Source organism: Triturus cristatus, chromosome 12 (genome assembly GCF_964204655.1).
Source record: "Triturus cristatus chromosome 12, aTriCri1.1, whole genome shotgun sequence".
Taxonomy (NCBI): Eukaryota; Metazoa; Chordata; class Amphibia; order Caudata; family Salamandridae; genus Triturus; species Triturus cristatus.
This window is the reverse complement of record NC_140595.1, coordinates 233,474,968-233,491,573: the sequence shown is the minus strand read 5'-3', so window position 1 is coordinate 233,491,573 and position 16,606 is coordinate 233,474,968. Positions and strand designations below refer to the sequence as shown.

General features: G+C 49.6%; 1 protein-coding gene across 1 annotated transcript in view; it reads right to left on the bottom strand.

Moving 5' to 3' along the window:
• Positions 1-16,606, bottom strand: part of LOC146775775 (uncharacterized) — a 314,322-nt gene that overhangs the window by 82,685 nt on the left and 215,031 nt on the right. Inside the window, exon 5 of the mRNA XM_085636909.1 lies at positions 13,394-13,504. Coding sequence (XP_085493035.1) covers positions 13,394-13,504 — 111 coding nt within the window. The remainder of the gene's footprint in view (positions 1-13,393; positions 13,505-16,606) is intronic.

Sequence of the window (16,606 nt, the reverse complement as noted above, 5' to 3'; positions counted from 1 at the left end):
GCGTAGGGTCGCAATTACCTGGATGGGTCGGAAGGCCCCGGAGCTCGATACGTGGCTCAGGGATGTGAGGGAATGGTCGCTGGCGGAAGAAACACATATGCAGTGCTCTAGGAGGGACGCGAAGTTGCAGGGGGACCTTCTGGAGTGGCGAGTTCTGTGTATGGAGGGGTTGGCGGAGGAGGGGCAATCGCTACAGAGCGAGTCGGAGGGAACGAGTGGGGAGCTGTATTCCCCGCTATCTTCGGAGGGGGGAGGTGATGAAGGCGAGGCTGATCCTGTGCGGCACTGAGCGGGGTTGACCCGGATACTCTCACGCTATGGCCGGTGGCCTGCCTCACTTCAAGGTACTACATATGTATATGTTTGCTGATTGGACCTGTAAGTACTGCTTATTTCTGATGTCGGGGGGAAGGGGGTGAAATTTGATTGTTTGTATTAAAACGAAAAATAAAGTTTAAAAAAAAAAGGAGTCACCTACTGAAACAAGGATAGATCGTGGCTCCACAGCAGAGGTTATCTGTTTTTCTGCACCTTTAGTAGGCTCTGTCAGTGTACCATGTCTTCACCCGTTCAGGGTCAGAGATGCCAAAAGTTTTTATTGGATTTAAAGGACAGCAACAAATCCATTGGCAACAAGGCAGACACAATAAATACGCACAGTACAGTTCTTGAGAATGACAGAGATCTACAAAAAGGTCTTGCGGTAGGTGGACCACCAGCCGATCTACATTCACCTATAAGGGAAACAATGCAACCTCAGGCCCGCAACAGATGAAACCATTTGCCCCAGATCCTGCCAAAGAGTTCATGGCAACCTCTAGCCTCGAAAAGAGGCTCTTCCTGGGTACCGCACCAGTCCACCCCTCTTCTCCATCTCTGAACTGAGGGGGGTGTAGCTTGGGACCAGAGTGCCGCGATGTCCCTCTTGGCCACCGCCAAGGCCGTACCCAAAAGCCTTTTATCCGCCCGGGAGCCGTCTAGGCCGTCAAACACCCCCAGGAGCAAGCACAGCGGATTATGGGGTATCTCCCACCCAAGGGCCTGTGTGAGCTCAAGCTCCACCCCCGCCCAAAAGGGCGCGAGGGCCGGACATTGCCATACCATGTGGAAGAAATCGTCCGGGGCTTGATGACAGCGCGCGCAGGAGGGGGAGGGCCACAAGCGAGCTCTTTACAAGCGCGCTGGAGGTAGAAGAGCTGGACTAGCCGCAGATTGGAGGAGGTCATCAGCAGCTTGGGGGCCATCAGGGCGTCCCTCCAATCCACCTCCTCCAGGGTCCTCAACCACCCCTCCCAGCGAGCACAAAGGTGGTCGAGGGTTGCAGGGCCATTGTTGACTAGGGAGCGATAGATCCGCGATACCCCCCTCTGCCCAGGTTTCCCATCATTCATTTGATAACTTTATTTCGGTCGGAGACCATAAAAGTGCAAAGTTGGAAAAATACATACAAAAATGCACACTTAAAACAATAAATAGAAGCAAGTTAATACAATATTTAAGAACGAATTAAACTTTGTAGTTATCAAAAGGACAGAATCAATAAAAGGAGAGGGTATTTACTCAAAACCTTTCCTTCTTCGCCCTATACCAAATAAAAAGCGAGAGACAGCAAAAACAATAGGGGGATGGGTATCATATGTTAAGACGCTACATGCATGTATACAGTGTCTAAACCCAAGATTCCTACATAGGGGGAGCAACCACTTTTTCCTTATTGATTGATACGCAGGGCAAAAAAACATAACATGGCATACGTCTTCTCGGTTATAATTACAAGCCGGGCAAACAGTATTTTCGGATTTTGCCCATTTGTGGGTAAATGCCCTAAGTGGTAAGCTACCATGTCTTAGCTGTATATAAAGCTTCCTCGGGAGAGGTGGATAAATTAGGTCTAAAAAGACTTCTGCTCGCGTTTCAGCTTTTACTAAGAGAAACTCTTTGGAAAGCCTCCCCAAAGAGCTTGAGCCATGTAGGGCAAGTAATTTCTGTTGCCTCATCTGACTTATGAGTTCTGTTTTAGGTGTCCCTAAACAGGACACCTCCGGAGACTCCCAAAGCTCAATCCTGCCAATCTTTATACTAAGATTCTTGATATGGCATAACCACGCGATATTCTTGTTTTTTATAAGAGCCCAAACCTCTAGGAATTCCTCTCTGTATGGTGCCAATTATTGCACCTACCAGAGTCTTTTCCAATAGAGCATGGGCCGTAGAGCTGCTAAATCTTCAATTGATTACAGCCCCAGATCAAATCGCAGAGGAATAAGCGGTGTGCTTAGCGGCAAACCCAAGAGACTTCTCATGAAACCCTGCTCAGCCCTTATAAGTTTAGATATGATCTTATGGCCCCAGAGTTCAGCTCCATACAATGAGGCCGTTCTAGCTTGCAATCGATATATTTCTATGGCCGGAGCTGCTGGTTTAAAGACCGAGGTTCGCTGGACCTTACTAATCCCTCCCATTACTTGGGACAACCTAAGCTTTGATTTCGAGATTTGAGAGTACCAATCAAAATTCTCTGTCAAGGTGATCCCAAGGTAAACAAAAGTCCTAACTCTCTCAAGGGCAACGCCGTTAAGGGTGGGATTAGGACGGGTCTGCTTTGGGGGATTGAAAATCATAAACTTGGTCTTATCCAAGTTAATCTCCAATCCTTGGGCAGTGCAAAATGCGACAAAACCGTCCAGAGTGCGCTGAATGCCCGATGATGTTTTGGATAACAACAAAGTGTCCTCCGCAAACATCAGAGCGGGCACTCTGCCAGTGGCCAGCCCTGGGGCATCATTATCAATTACATCAGCTAAGTGGTCCACAAGACCATTGATGTAGAGACTAAACAATGTTGGAGCCAAGACACACCCTTGTCGCACACCCTTCCTAACAGGGAAGCGTGCAGACAGATCGCCATGCCTCCCACACCTAACCTGGGCATAATTACCGTTGTGGAGTCTGGTTAAGATGTTCAATAGATAAGGTGGAAGACCCATATCTGCCAAGACTTTCCACAGCTTTCCCCTTGGGACGAGGTCAAAAGCGGCACGCAGATCAACAAAGATGAGGTAAAGGCTACCACCCTCAACTCTCACTGTTTTCCAAAATAAGACCTTGAGCCCGAAAAATTTGATCTATGGTTGAAATACCCGACCTAAACCCGGCCTGTAGTGTGGTCAATATTTTATTTTCTTCCATCCATCCCAGGATTCTATCTAAGATAATTCTACCCATTAGTTTCTGAGAGGTATCTATAAGGCTAATAGGCCTATAATTTTCTGGAGTTAGCGGGCAGCCTTTCTTAAAAATGGGGACTATCTCAGCTCCCAACCAAGTATCTGGTGGATCAGCCCCCATAAGGATTGAGTTGAATAAGACCACCAGGTACGGAGCCCAGATTTTTGTTTGGGACCGAAATAGGTCCGCGGGCATTTTATCCAATCCGGGGGCTTTATTAGGTAGGAGCCTTGCCATTGCAGATTCTACTTCCTTGAGGGTAATGGCCTCGGGCTGTTCCGAGTAAAAAGTGCACCCACCTACCAGGGAGTCCTCATTCCGTCCGCCGCCCGAGAACCCGAGCGATCGATGCTCCTGCTGTGACTCAAAGGCGGCAAACGGGGGGCAGATCACAGTTTCGCCAAAGACCAAGTCAGTCCCTCTCACTGGTCTATGCTCCAAGAGTAAATCAGGATTGGAAAAGAACGTAGTGTCTTCACCTAAATCCCTATACAGTGCTCCAAAATGCGCTTCCCACACTCGAGATGCTATATTTGCAATCGGGGGCGAGCCTCCCCTACTCGCACCAAAGTTCACAATAGCCTAGAACGCCTTGGGATCTCTTCAAGAAAGGGTTGATCTAAGTTCCTCCCATCTATGCTCCTCCCAGTCCCTCTTTCCCCTGTGAATAGCCTTTTTATATTCTAGGCGGAGTTTCTTAAGGTTGGCTCTATCTTTGTGTTTTATTGCAGAGAGCAAATCCTTTTTTGCTTTTCTGCAGGAGTCATCGTACCATGGATGTGTCCTGTCCTGGTGGAGTTTTTTCCCCACAGGATTGAACAGATCCACCAGCTTGTCAACCAACTGTTTGTGAATCTCCAGGGGAACGCCCTGGGAATTCACACCTAGGTTACCTTCACTTATATCCCCCATATCAGAAAGAAATGGTATAACTATCTGATATATTTTAGCAAGTTTGGCGGGGGAATTCTAGAAATAGGGCCATTTGACCCTCCTCCTATTGTTGGTTAACAACACAGGAAGCGATGGGCCATTGGGATCAGGGGGAGGATTTGTTAGCCCAAAGCTTCCCGGTTTAAGAGTTAGAACAAGGGCATTATGATCACTGTCTTGTCTAGGGTATATCATGAACTCCAACAGCTTATCCCAGTGTCTGATTTCCATCAATATATAGTCAATGATGGAAGTTTGCCCTGGTCTATTGAACGTTGCCAACCCCGGGCGATCGGGTTTCAACCTCCCATTGCAGGCCCTTAAAGACATTGCAAGGGATAAAGATTTAATTTGGAGGACCAAAGGGGTCCAAGCTCTAACAGGAGGAATTTGGGGATCCGGAACATGCCAGAACTGGTCCTCTTCATCCAAGTCTCCCATGACCGAGCTCTCCAGAGGCTCAAATTGGCAATTAAAATCACCTCCGACTAATAGAGCAACTGAAGGGTCGAGTGACAATACAAAATGCTTTAATATGTCAATGGTGCCAGATTCTTGACCGCTCTTAACTGGTCTGGAATAGACGTTTTTATGGCAACCCTTAACATATCTTTTAGTGTTAGGAGTACACATTGGACGTTAGGGGAATTAGTTGGTATTTGAGCTGCCTGGACGCCCAAATGCGCACCCACCCATATTGTCAGACCACCCGAAGGCCTCCCTCTGCCCCTTGTAGTTGCCAAAGTATCAAAGGTGGCATAGCCAGTCCTTGCATTCTCCTCCAATGCCCATGTTTCTTGCATCAAGCAAATGTCATGCCTGCCTATAAAATCACCCCACTCAGGAATGGATAGTTTACTCTTCATCCCAGCCACATTCCAGGACAGGATTTTTATTTTCCCATCTTCTACCCTATTACTAACCAGTGAATCACCCTCGTTTTGGTTAGAACAAATTCCTCGTATTTGAGTATTGGGTTCTAATATCGTACCCCTAACCTTGACTCTTAGCGGCGCCTCCTTTGAAAAAGAAGCCCCCACAGAATCAGTAATTTCTCTCACTTCCAACCCTCCCTCATCTATGCTCAAAAAGTGGGGTGTTAATGCATGTTCAGAAATACTGCTCCCACAACTGCCCATCACTGACACTATTTGGGTACCCAAAATATTATCTAAATGTGGTACAGGGTTCCGACTCACGTCTGGTCAGTCAACCTCTTCCAGCATACTAAACCTATTCTTTTGAGGGAATAGTGATAGTAGGAAGGTGGTTTGCCACCGGTCCTCCCATGTTGTCATTCCTTGTTGTGCTCTGGCATGCAATATATTCTTACCCCCTCACACCTAGTACCTCTATTCTGCCCTATTCTCAGCTGAGGCGCTGGGTAGAAGTACGACAAGTGCAATGGGATAATTTGAGTATTAGACCTGGTTGGTATCCTGCTGCAGATATAATCTACAGCAAGTTGATAATGACACAATTTCCTGCGATGGTTTTAGGTGCGGCCCCGATCCAGTCTACTCTTCTTGCACCCAGTATTTCACCGGAAATGTTAGAGGGAAGAGGCCTATTGGAGTTGAGCCAGTACATACATTTATTTTTTAATTCTGGATAATCCTCATTTTTCCCTTGGGTTAGGGGGGGGAACACCTGCAAGCACAACAACATATGGTAGGGACTCTGGTGGGAGATCTATACAGGGCAGCACAATTTGGATCCCCTCTCTAGCAGTATTTCTGTTCATTTGTACTTGGTTATCCGAACATCTTACCCCCGCTTCGGTAACCCCCCTCTGCATTATAGAACTTTCAATGCCTGTATCCCTGGGCAAAGAGATAGTTATGTCAGGAATAGTCTTGACAATTGGCTGGGGGGGTGTAGGTGGAATCTTGTTACTGACAGGGAGATTATCGTGACTGGAAACAGAACTAGTACTAGGGTTCCCTAAAGAACTAGTCAATTGGGCTCTCCCTAGGCCTGCGTTGTTGATGGTGGAAACTAGTCTGTCCAACCTGGATAACAAAGATTTGAAATGTGAACCAAGTAACTGTTCCATATGAGCCTGAAAGTCAAGTATCATATGGGTAGCCCAGAGCGGTGCCCCTATAGAGGACGAGGAAGGGGAACCACCATCAGGTGAAGTAGAATTTATTAAAAGCTTAGTTTTTTTTGTTACTTTTCTTTTCCCAATCCTGGGTTTCCTACTTACGGGACGAGTTACAGACACCTTATTTGATACAGAATAAGATGGTGATTTAATAGCCTCTAGAGCATTAATTTCATTTGGGACAGGCTGCGCGCAGGGCAACTCAGCAAAGGAACACATGAGAGAGAAATTAAAATCAGGGGATTAGTAGTAACAATTGAAACATCCTCCACTGTTTGAAAAGATGAAATTGCAGGGGTAATCGACAATCGCCTCTCCGTGTTTTCTATAGCTGTTGCCACTACCCCGATTGTTTTCTGGAGCATTTTATCAATCGCTGTAAGACTTGGGAGAGGTTGCGTCGTTGCTGTATGATGCCTGGTTGCAGGGCGGGAAATAGTAGACTTAGGATTTTTACTGTTTTTACCATTCCCTTTCATATTTACAAGCAGGGTGGGTAAATGGCGCAGTTTACTATGAATCTTCCCTGCAATCTTAAACAACACTAAACACTAAGGGAGATGAACTATTGGGTGTATGAGTCCAGCAGCCAAAGAAGTTTTGTTTCCACAACAATATCTGAGCCTTGAGTCAAACAGAAGTATCCACCTTATTTTACTTTTCTGTGACAGTACCTTATAGCTGCAGAGGTCCAGATGGGAGGCTGTCAGTGGGATGGCCCAGCCCGGCCTCTTACGGTCCCTGATGGGCAAGGACGGGCCCACCCTTGGCCCGGGCTTGGCCCGCCGCTGCCCGCGCGCGTCCCGCGTGGCGGGAGGCGCAGACAGTATTTAAATGTTTTCCGGCGCCCTCAAGTGACGGCCTGCGCTCTCCTGGCGCTAATCCCTCTGGGAGTGGTGGTCCGTGTGGAGTGCCGTTCCCCTCACAGCGTCGGATGCTTGCTATGCGGCGAGTGCTGAGGCTGCCAAGCGGTAAGTAAGTCACGGCCGTTCCCCTCACGGCGTTTCAATACAACCTTACTTGGGCATCCAGGGGGCTGAATTCAGGGAAGGATGTGGGGGAGGGGATATGGACCTGGAGGGTGTGCCGGAGCTGTAAGTACCTATAGAATTGGGAAGATTGGAGGGAATGCTGGTGCTGTAGGTCTGCAAATGATCGGACATGGTCCCCCACCCAAACGTCTCCCAGGAGCGAAATCCTTATGAGGTCCCACCTGCGAAAGTCTTGGAGTGAGGAGACCTCCGCGAGCCACGCCCAACTCCACAGGGGAGTCTGCCTGGTCAGTTTCTGGTTCCACCCCACATGCCGCAGCGCGGCACGTCAGGCCACGAACACCGCCCTGGTGACCGGGGGAAGATCCTGCGGCACTGGGCTCCCGTACAGGTAGGCTTGAAGCTGAGGAAACTCCAGTGCCCGGAGTTCCACTCTGTACGCCGGGTCGGACCAGCCGCCCGCGAACCAATCGTGGATCACGATGAGCCGAGTGGCGATGTAGTAGAGGTGAAGACTAGTCACCCCCATACCCCTGTCGTATGGCGGTATGCAGCAGTGCGCCAGAGACAACCGCGGCCTCTTGCCTCCCCATAGGAAGCGGGTAAGGACTCCGTCCAACTCCCGGAACCAGCTCCCCAGGAGGTACAGGGTAACATTCTGTAGGATGTATAAGAAGCGGGGGAGGATCATCATTTTAAAAAGGGCAGTTCTTCCAAGAGGGTTGAGAGGAAGATAATGCCACTTCCTGAGGTCCGCCTTCGCCCTAGAAACTAAAGGTGTGATATTCAAGGCCCATTCAAGCTCCGGATGCAGAGCGATCCATACCCCCAGGTACTTGAAGGACTGCCTGCGCAGGGGGATGGATATTTGCCAGTCGAAGCACGCACGTGAGGGGTGCAGGGAGACCAACGTGGATTTTGCCAAGTTGAGCCAAAGCTCTGAAACGCGCTCAAAGGCCTCGAGAGCTTGCAGACATCTCGGGCCGGAGCCCTCGGGATCAGCCAAGAAGAGGATAACATCATCAGCGTACAGGGCTATTTTATCCGTCTGGGTCTGATCCCAGGTCCCACCCCGGATGAGGGGGTCCTGCCGGATGAGGCACGCCAAGGGCTCCATTGCCGGTGCAAATAAGGGAAAGCGGACAGCCCTGGCGAGTGCCCCTCCGGATAGGGAATGGCTCCGAGAGCACGCCGTTGATTAGGACTCTAGCCCGAGGCACAGAGTACAGCACCTGGATGAAACGTTGGAACGCGGGTCCGAGACCCATCCTCTCCAGCACCTCCACCAGATAATCCCAATCCACTGTATCAAAGGCTTTCTCGAAGTCTAGGAGGAGCAGGGCCAGACACGGGGCGAGACGATTACGGTGGCCCAGGGCGAGGTGAAGGCGGCGAATGCAGTGCCTAGTGCCCCGAGCGGGCATAAAGCCGCATTGATCCGGGTGTACCAGCGTCTGTAAGTGGGGGCGAAGTCTCTGGGCCGCCACCATGGCAAAGATCTTGATCTCCGTATTAAAGAGGGAGATAGGGTGGTAATCCGCGCAGGCAAGGGAAGGCGGCTGCGTTTTGGGAAGGACTACAATGGTGGCCACGTCCGTCTCCGGGGGGAATGACCCCATCTCAATGACATGGTTGAATAGCTCTAGCAAGTGCGGAACCAGGGTATCCCGGTAGGTCGCATAATACTCCTGGGGATAACCGTGGTGAGATAGCCCCCTGTATCTCTTCCACTGAGATAGGACGGTCGAGAGATTCGGAATCCGTTGGGGAGAGATGGGATAGGTGAGTCCCGGTATCAGCCAATAGGGCCGCCAGGGAAGATTGGGGAGCTCGGGCCTTGTAGAACTTCGCGTAGTAGTCGGCGAACGTGTGGGCAATGGCCAGGGAGGTGACGCAAGGAGCCCCCCCTTCAACCCGGATCTCCGGAATAATACGGTTGGCCCTGGGATAGGACACCAAATTATGCAAGAGTTTGCCATTTTTATCGCCCCATCCATACAGCGCGTGACCAAGGAGCACCAGAGCATCTTAGCGGACTCCAATGACAGCTGGCGGATCTCGTCTCGGATCAAAGTAAGCTGACGAGTGGAATCGGCATAGTCGTGAGCAGTTTGGGCGCCTTCCAGCCGCGCCGCCTGAGCTTCCATCTGAGCCAGCCGGGCGGATTGCTCCATACGCTCTGCGTGAACCAGACCTCTACCCACCCCTCGTATCACGGCCTTGCCGGCCTCCCACAGGGTCCCAGGCGAGGAGACCGAGCCCACATTGGCGGTGAAGTAGTGCTTCAGTTCCTGCCCGAGGGACTCAGCAAGAGTCGCATTCTGCAGGAACTAGGCATTCATCCGCCATACCGTGCGAGTGGCACTAGCGGGGGTACCGAGACGGAGAGAGACAGGGAAGTGATCGGATATGCCCCTCGGTAAAATCACGGCCCTGGACATCAACTGACAATCTATGGCAGGTAGTAGAAGCAGATCAATACGGGAGTGCGTGTGGTGAGCCGCTGAGGTGTGTGTGTATTGTTCCCTACGGGGGTTCCACACCATCCAGGCATCATATAGGCCCAGGGCGGAGGACCAGTCACATAATCGCTTTGCAGAGGACAAACGGGAAACCGAGGGGGTGCCTGTCGTGTCACGCGAGGGCTGCAAAACCGCATTAAAGTCACCCCCAACCACAGTCAGACCCTCCGGGAGAGAAGCAATCACTGAAGTTAACTGACTAAGGGTAGAGACCAGGCTGGAGGGGGGAACGTAAACACACAAAAGATTAAGGGGCTGTCCCTCGATCCTGCCCATCAGGGCCACGTATCGACCCCATAAATCAGATACAGCCTTCGACAAGGTGAAAGGAAGTCCCTTCCGGAGCAGTATGGCCACCCCCCTGGAGCCCTGCGCGAACCCAGAGTGCCAAACACTATCGAACCCGTATCTGGCGAGGAAATGACATTGGGAACCCAAGAGGTGTGTTTCTTGCAAGAGCAAGATATCTGGGCCGTGTCGCTGGGCGCTGTGAAGAACCGCGGTACGTTTGATCCGGTCCAGTAGGCCGTTAACGTTCCAGGAGAGGATGTGTAAGGTTCTATGTAGATTAGGCGCCATCGTAGTGAATAGGGTGTGTGATGGACAAGGGTTGCGCGAGCACCCCCAGAGCCCAGGGGAGACCCGAGTCCGTGTCTGGGGCTCGTGGATCTCTCGTCTACAGCGAAGGTGGCTGCACGTGGGTGTCTGCCAATAAACACAAAAAACGGCGGCCCGTGGGCGGCCAAAAACAACAAACAATCGGAAGACAACAGTCCTCCCCTCTCCCGATCCCCCCAACTCCCTCCACCCTACACTTCTGAACGTGAAGCATCTGTCGCCCTGGAAAGAAAACAGTGCAAACAAGCAATCTAGGGGCTAAGCTAAAACGGTTAGCAAAAAATAGGACATGGTGGAGATGGACCCCCCTGTCCCATACGGATACAGATATACCATCCGCTGCCAGTACATCCATGACCACCTATAGTAGAAGCTGCAGGAAACTCCTGGGAGTGGAAAAGAAAGTAGGATGGCCGTTCTGCATAGGCCCCGGGACCAGAGCACCCCCGTCGCCTATACAAGGGGGAAGAAGGAGCAACAAGAGCTGCCCAGGGTCTGAAATTAGATCTGAAGAGGGGACCCAACATCAGCAGTACTCTCAGGAACCTGCTGCCCCTGCCAGAAAAGTTGAAGGAGCGGTCATACACCGGAGGTTGAGAGGCCAGACAGAAAGTGTTTGATGCCAGAGCCTGTCATTCTGCTTCGTCGTCCCCAGAATCTTGGAGGGCCGGGCTCCTGGATAAGTCAGAGTCAGATATCACTGGACGTGAAGCCTCTTCGGAGCCCGGCCCTCCGCTAAAGGCCCGCAGCTGGGTAGGTGGACTGGGGGAATCGGAGCCCCGGGGCGAAGTCCGGGCACGGGGCCGCCCAGACAACACACCCGGCGACGGGGATGTCCCCCCTCGACGCTAGTGCTTCCGGCGGGATCTGGTCCGACGTCTCTGAGGCTGCGGCGCAGTCTGGAGCGGTCGTGAAGGGGTCAGATGCACAGGAGAGGAGGCCGATCGGGCCAGGAGAGGCTGCTCCTCCGTGGGCCAGGTCCAGACCGCCTGAGGAGTATCAAAAAAGAGCGCTTGGTTTTGAAAGAGGACCTTGAGCCGGGCTGGGAAGAGAAGGCCGTAGCGCAGACCCAAGCTCCGGAGTTTTTGCTTAACCTCATCATAGGTGCGCCTCTGAGCCTGCACCTCCATGGTGTAGTCCAGGAAGACCATGACTCGGGTGTTTTGAAACTGCAGCAGGCCCCGTGCTCTGGCCACCCCTAAGATAGTGTCTCTGTCCTGAAAGTTGAGGACCTTAAGGATGATGGGACGGGCAGGAGCTCCCAACGGGGGCTTGGGCGCCAAGGAGCGGTGGGCTCGTTCAATGACAAACCAGGGCGAGAGAGAGTCCTTAGGCATCCAGGAGCACACCCAGGTTTCCACAAATGTGTCCAGTCGACCCTGCTCCACTCCCTCCGGAAAGCCCACGAGGCGGAGGTTGTTGCGTCATGACCTATTTTCGGCATCCTCAGCCCAGCGGTGGAGCTCCGAGGTCTGGGACTGAAGGCCACCTGGGTCTTAAGTTGGCGAATGTCGTCCTCCGCTGTAGAGAGGCGGGCCTCCGCCTCCGAGACATGAGCCGTCGCGTTGCGTAGGTCCTGACGAAGGAGAGGCATTTCGACCCGCCCCTCTCCGATCTTATTTTCGACGGATGTTTGCGATGTCCCTATCGCCTGCAGGATAGCTGTGAGATCGCTCCTGGGGGAGCCCGACTCGTTGGGCGCCACACCGCCCGGGTCCCTGTCCGACGTAATAAATCGGTCCATTTTCGTCTGGGTTTGGGGGGCCGAAGCCTGCTGGGTGCGACTCTTGCCCATGGCCACCAGGGTCGGATCCCAGCGATTCAGGCCCGGTGGACCACCCGTCCGTAGGGGAGGAAGGGGAGCCACCCGGACCGTCAATACTCAGGACCGGGCGCCCCGGGGAGACAGGCTCAGTTGGACGACTCAGTAGCTGGATAGGCCTCCGCTGCAACTCAAGGGCACCCCCACCCAAGCGGCAGATCCAAAGCGCTGATGTTTACCCCCAGTGTCCAAGGCACACCTCCCAGCCGGTTGGTCCACGGTCGCCATGTGGCCCCGCGTCCACGGTCCCGCGGACTGGATTTCAATGAAGGTGGGCCCGGGGGAGCCGCGGTCCAATAGGCTGAGTCCAAAGACGCCTGGGGCCCCCCAACGCACAGCCACGCCGCAGCGAAAAGGGCCGCAGGGAGCCCCCTCCAGGCATCACTCGGTCCCCGGAAGCGTCGCGGGTGATGCACCAAACCCTGGGGGAAGGGGCCCTGCCGGGCGACGCTGGCCGTGGGATGTCCGGAATGTGAAGGGGCAGCCAGTGGATTTGCAGCAGTAGCGCCTCAGCTCCAGGGAGAGCAAGGAGCAGCAACAGCACGGCCTGGGATCCGGAATGCAGTGTTGGCCACCGCAGCAGAGCGTGAGGGCGAGGAGACGGCGTCGGCGCCACAGGCGCGGTCCAGTCCGGCCCAGCAGTGAGAGTGCGGGGCCCCCCACGCGGCGTCCCCACCACACAGGTTCTCAAAGATTTAAATTTTCTTTTTATTTTGCTTCTCTCCATCCAAAGGCTTTGTGTAATAATCTTCCTATGTCTGTCAGTTCTCCATTTTATTTGTGCTACCAAATTCTCATGTAGCTAAATCTAGCTTTATATAACAGTCTTGTAAACTGATTTTACCATCAACCTGATGAAAAACTATCTGGTGAAGTTGATCTTATTAAAAAATTGGGGAGCTATCTAAAGAAGTTTGTAGTATTTTTTAAGCAACCAAAAGCATCCTAGCCCAATTAGACCTCAGAGACTTTGGACACTGGTAGACAGAAGGTTCATAGAGAGCTTGTGTTCCAAAGGATTGAGTGATCTCCACAGTAACGGAAAACAAAATAGTCATTTGTGGTAAAATGTTAATGATGCTACAGATAAGAAGTCAATCTAAAATGGATTTGAGTGTTAAGTGATCGCTATTTAAATACAATTCTCAGCAAAGGAACATTTGAAACTTACCTAAGTTAGTACCAGTGTTGCTTTCTTGGACTTCTATACCCAAATGATCAATGAGAATAGGGGTTGGCTCTTCTTTTCTCGAAGAAATGTCTATGTCCAAAAACGTATATCCTACAGAACAAGCAAAATATTTTGTGTTAAATGAGATTGGCTTGAAAAGATAGATAGATAGAGAGAGACTGACAGAGAAGTTTGAAATGGTAAACACACGTGTGTCTGTCGGCGTGCTTGAGATTCAAAGTATGGTTTCTCAACATTTTACAACCTAATAATATAAATGAGCTTTCCTACCATTTATCGAGAAATCTTTGCCAACACAGCCATATGTGCATTAGTGCAACCCTCACTGAATACCTAGATAGGTCATTGTAGGATTAATATATACATCAAACATGAAAATGTTTTGATTTAGGTTTCAAAAATGCTGCAACTTGCTCACATCACCACAAACAAAACCTGGAATCCAAATTAGAATTTTGATACACGTGGGGTATGGAGTCTGACAATACATAATATAAAAAGGTTTATATGAAAACCGTGGCACCCTCTGGCTATCTTAATACTCATCTTCCTTTTGAAGGCAAGCAAAGACAGTTACTCACCAGCATGTTAAGACATAAGTTGCAGGAAGGCAATACACTGAGGTATTGCCATCCTTTTAGTTAGGTCTTAGTTAGTCAGCCACAACAGGCTTGCAACTTTGTTTAATAAATTCTGGCTCAGCCCAGAGGAGTATAAATCTCTAACTTAATGCTACTGGCTGATTGCATCTGCCTCCAATGGAGTGCATGTGTTGTAGTGCACGAGGGACTAGTTGAGTTCTCCCTGTCTCTTCCTCCATCAGCTACTCATTGCTACCGAAAGCACACATCCATCCATGTGTATGCCTTTTTTTTTTTTAAATCTGTGCTAGCATTTAAACCTAGACCGACTGTCTCAGTCAATGCTTGTTCTTGAGAGACGTGTTACTACGGAGGTTTTCTGGTTGCAAAGATTGTGTTAATGAGTGTGAACCACTTAATAAGAGTCTTAACGTGGTGCTCAAAAGGATCAACTCGCCTTCTCGATATAACCCAAGTGCAGTGGGCAGATGTGGGTAACGTGGGGGATTTGTGTTTAAACAACTTTATAAAAAGGTATGCTGCATTCTCTTTTCCTCCATACACAGAAATAATCAGATAGATGCATAGGAGTAGAAAACAATTACACTTCAGTATTTCCTAGGTTAGGGAATTTGTATGGCATCTCCAATGTTGTGCCTTTCAAAAATGTGTTATTTAGTTCAAAGAGTGAATATGTCTATTTATGGTAATTTCTGCCGAACTGAGCTGTATCACTAGTCTTTGGGAAATGTGATGTCTTGCTTCAGTGAGACTAGCTTTTAGGGCTTTTTCACTCTAAGGACAGGTTTAACATTAAATTCCGTCATTAAATTCCTACTTTTAAATGCCATAATCCCTGCCTTTATGAGCAATAATGCCATGCATAGGAGTGACTTATAAATATTTAAAAGGAAAGTTTTGATCCGGCAAAATGGGTAATATGGATAAGCTAATTTGCAGCTTCATCATCAAATATTCTTTATTCATTTTTGCAACCATAAAATACTATAAAAGCAATCATCAAAACAGCAATAAATATCAGATACATACTTTAAATTGTGCATTGCCACTCACAGTTTAAAACTGCAACAGTCAGGCCTGCATTCATGTTTGCACCTTCACTGTAGTGCGTGCCACAATGTGTGCTACAGCCCACTAGTGACAACTAACTTACACTACATTCTACATCGTGAAAGGGGGAGTACTGGCAATGTATCAGTGGGTAGCCGGGACATGTTACACTGTTCCTATTTATTTATTTTAGTGTTTTAAAAAGCGCGAACTTGACCCGTGAGGGTATCAGAGCGCTTTACAAGGTTTACAGAAGTGAACAAAAAAGGCTTAGAATACAGAAGTATACACAACGATTGGAGAGGGTCAGGGGTGCTGGACACATAGGGGAATAGAGGGACACGTGTATGGCTACAATTACAGTTAATCACTATAAAACCCCACAGTTTCATGGTGGAGTGAGTAGGAAAAGGCGATAGTCTTAGATTAGTCAGGCACAATGTGGTGGATGAAGGCAGAGATTAGGTGAGGAATTTACCCATGAGGAAAGTTTTGGCCTCCTTTTTGAAGTGTGCTGGAGAAGGGATTCTTCTGATGGCGGGTGGGAGAGGGTTCCAAATTCTTGGTGCGGCCCCGGAGAAAGCCCGATTGTAAGTTCTTAACTTCCTACTAATTTAGTAAGACTGTATCAGGCACATGCATCAACCACAAAACCGGTCGCAAACGGGCAGATTCTCAGAATCTGCCCCTTTGCGACCGGTATTTTTGCATTTGGGATGCATTATCCCAAATGCAAAAATCGCAATCTAAGGAATCTCAAAATAGCGATTCCTTAAATAGCAATTGCATTTAAGGAATCCCTAATTGAGATTCCTTAAATGCAATGCAATAAAGTTTAAAAAATAGCGATTTCGCTACTAGCGGGAGCAAATTACCATGAAGCTGGACTTCATGGTAATTTGCTAAAACTTAGAAAAATGCACTTATTTGCATTTTTCTAATTTTCATGTTGCGTACACACATGCCCTTAGAGCATGTGTGTATGCAACATGTGTGCAGAGTTCAAATACATGGGTGCAATAGGGTGTCACTTTGACACCCTTGCACCCTAGAAATTGCGGGAGCAATTTGCGAGTACCTACTGGTACTCGCAAATTGCTCCCGCAATCTCCAATGCATTCCTATGGGCCTGGAGGCCCATAGGAATCAATGGGAAGCCATTCATTAATTGCGACTCGCAATTTGTAAGTCGCAATTAAGGAATGTTAAGGAATCGCTATTTTAATAGCGATTCCTACATGCATAGGCTTTTGCGAGTCCTTAATTGCGGTTCCTTAATATTCGCAATTAAGAACTCGCAAAAGCTTTTCTTGATGCATGTGCCTATATATTAGGTAAAATCATCAGTAAATGTTGGTTTGGCTAGTTCACAGGACTGCATCAAAACCCCTAACCTTACAGAGTTATAGATGTTGTTGTTAACCTTGTACATGACCGATCCGATTCCTAAGGAATTTGTGGAAACCGATCTAACGCTTTCATTAGTCACTTTTGCATACTCAAGGTGCCACATAGAACAAGATACGAGAAGACATTTTAA